Source organism: Nestor notabilis, unplaced genomic scaffold (genome assembly GCF_000696875.1).
Source record: "Nestor notabilis isolate BGI_N333 unplaced genomic scaffold, ASM69687v1 scaffold23731, whole genome shotgun sequence".
NCBI lineage: Eukaryota > Metazoa > Chordata > Aves > Psittaciformes > Psittacidae > Nestor > Nestor notabilis.
In genome coordinates, this window is record NW_009916363.1 from 5959 (window position 1) to 8533 (window position 2575).

General features: G+C 59.0%; 1 protein-coding gene across 1 annotated transcript in view; it reads right to left on the reverse strand.

The window, feature by feature from the left end:
- Positions 1-2575, reverse strand: part of LOC104413535 (unconventional myosin-Ig-like) — a 10445-nt gene that overhangs the window by 4995 nt on the left and 2875 nt on the right. Inside the window, 4 exon segments of the mRNA XM_010024549.1 lie at positions 382-496; positions 1212-1357; positions 1441-1647; positions 2492-2575. The exon segment at positions 2492-2575 is cut by the window's right edge and continues 3 nt beyond it. Coding sequence (XP_010022851.1) covers positions 382-496; positions 1212-1357; positions 1441-1647; positions 2492-2575 — 552 coding nt within the window.

Genomic DNA, 2575 nt, shown 5'->3' on the forward strand with positions numbered 1-2575 from the left:
GGCACCCATGTGTCCCCTGTGTTCCACCATGCTCTGCTAGGTGATGACCGCCAGGTGATGACCACCAGGTCCCCCTCATGTCTCCCCATAGCCCCTCACCTTCTGCCAGCTCATGCCCCCACATGTGCCCCCAGACCTCCCCATGTTCTAACAGGTGATACCACCCATGTTACCTCCATGTCCCCCTGCCCCCCAAGCCCCTCGTGCTCTGCCAAGTGATGTCTCCCCCATGACACCCATGTTCCCTCATGGCTCCCCTGTCCCCCCACAACCCCTCATGCTCTGCCAGGCAATGCCCCTGTGCCCCCCACATTCTCCACATGTTCCCTGTTCCCCAAGCTCTGCCAGGTGATGCCACCATGTCCCCGCTATGTCCCTTACGCTCTGCCAGGTGATGCCCTCCCTCTGGTACTCAGCCTGCTCCTGCCGCAGGATCAGCTCAATGAAGAGCTGCTGTAGCTTCTCGTTGCAGTAGTTGATGCAGAATTGCTCAAAGCTGTGGGCAGGGGGTCAGGGTCAGGGCAGCCCCACCAGCTGCTCCCTGCCCCCAGTGTCCCCTGTGCATGCCCCGAGCTGCTTGGCCCTCCTGGTCCTGTCCCTTGGGCATCCTCCCTCTCCCAAGCCATGTTCCCTCTTTTAGTTCCCCTGTGCCCTGTCACCTCCACGTGTCTCTCTCAAGCCCTGTCCCCTCCTTGAGTCTGCCATGGGTCCTGCCACTTTTGTGTCACTCCCAAACCCTGACCCTTCCCAGTGGCCCTCTCAAGCCCTGTCTCCTCCATGAGTCCTCTCCTGGGTCTCTTTCTCACATCCCTCCTGGGTCCTGTCACCTCCATGGGTCCCTTGCACCCTTCCACGTGTCCTTTGGGCATCTTCCCTCTCCATGTGTCTCTCCCAAATCCTGTCCCCTCCCCCGCAACCTTCATGTGTCTCTCCCAAACCCTGTCCGTTCCTTGAGTCCCCCTTGGGTCCTGTCACCTCCCTGTGTCCCTCACAAGCCCAATCCCTTCCATGAAACTTAGGAGTCCCTTTCCCATGTCTCTTCTGGGTCCTGTCACCTCCCTGTGTCCCCATGCATCTCCCCAACCCCTGTCCCCCCCCAGTGTCCCTCCCAGGCGTCTCCCACCCCCTCCACACTTCTTTCTTATCCCCAACCCTGCACCACATCCCTCCCAGGTCCTGTCCCTCCCCATGTCCCCTCTGGGCCACATCACCTGTTGGTGTCAAAGATCTCGAAGCCGTAGATGTCAAGCACACCGATGACCGTGCTCTTACCATGCACACGTGCATCGTACTCGCGGGCGGCGATGCCGGCATTGATGCGCCCCACGATCCAGCAGAAGAGCCGCTCATAGATAGCCTGAGGACAAGGACAGGGTGATGGGGACCCAAAGGTGCTGGTATGGGGTCGGCTGGCACCCATCACCCTGAGTCCCCCCCTACCTTGGCACATGCATCACGGGCGTACGCGGCCTCTTTAGGGCTGTGGCCCTTCTCAATGAGCTCCCCAGCGCCAGCTGCCACAGTGCGGGTCAGGAGCGCCCGGCACAGGCTGTCGGGGGCCGTGGCTGTCAGCTCAGCCAGCACTGAGACCCCCGACGTGTCCTCCACCGACGTTGTCTCATCCTCCTGCGTGAACCTGAGGTTGCCCTGGGGAGGGACACGTCTTGTTGGGGGATGGACAGAGAGGGGAGACACCCGGCAGCACCTGGAAAGGGGCTGGGGTGTCCTTACACCAGCAACTCCAGATCCAGGGGCTGTGCTGGGCCATACAGGGCTGTATTGGTTTGTATTGGGCTGTGCTGGGATGTACTGGTTGTATCTGGCTACACTAGTTTGCATTAGGCTGGGTTGGGCCCTACGTGGTTGTACTAGGCTGTACAGGTTTCTACTTGTCTGTACTGGTTTGTATCAGGCTGTGCTGGACTGAGCAGGTCTGTACTGTGCTACGCTGGTTAGTATTTGGCTGAGCTGGCCCCTACAGGCTGCACTGGTTTATACTGGTTTGTACGGGGCTGTGCTAGGCCCTACAGGTTTGCATCGGGCTGTACTGGTTTTTACAAGGCTATACTGGTTCATACTGGGCTACACTGGTTCACATTGGTCTGTGCTGAGCCCTACAGGGCCATACTGGTTCATACTGGGCTGCGCTGTTTACACTGGGCTACACCGGTTTGTACTGGGCTGTACTGAGCTACACTGGTTTGTATTGGGCTATACAGGATGGTGCTGGGCCATGCTGGTTTGCGTTGGACTGAGCTGGACTGTGCTGGTTTGCGTCAAGCTATACTAGTTGGTGTTGTGTCAGGTTGCACTGCGTAGAGCAACACTGGTTTCAGCACAGCAGAGCTCTACTGGTTTAAACTGGTCCTTACTTGTTTTCATTGCTCTGTACTGGGTAGCATGGGGCCACACTTATCACACGGGGCTGTACTGGTCTGCCTGGGGCCAAAGAGGTTCAGAGGGGCCCAGTATGTACGGGTGGTGGCCTTACCAGGTGCAGGATGGCAGCCAGGATCCGGCGCACGGAGCCCATCTCCTCTGGGGAGAAGCCAATCACGGCCAGCGCCTCCCCAAC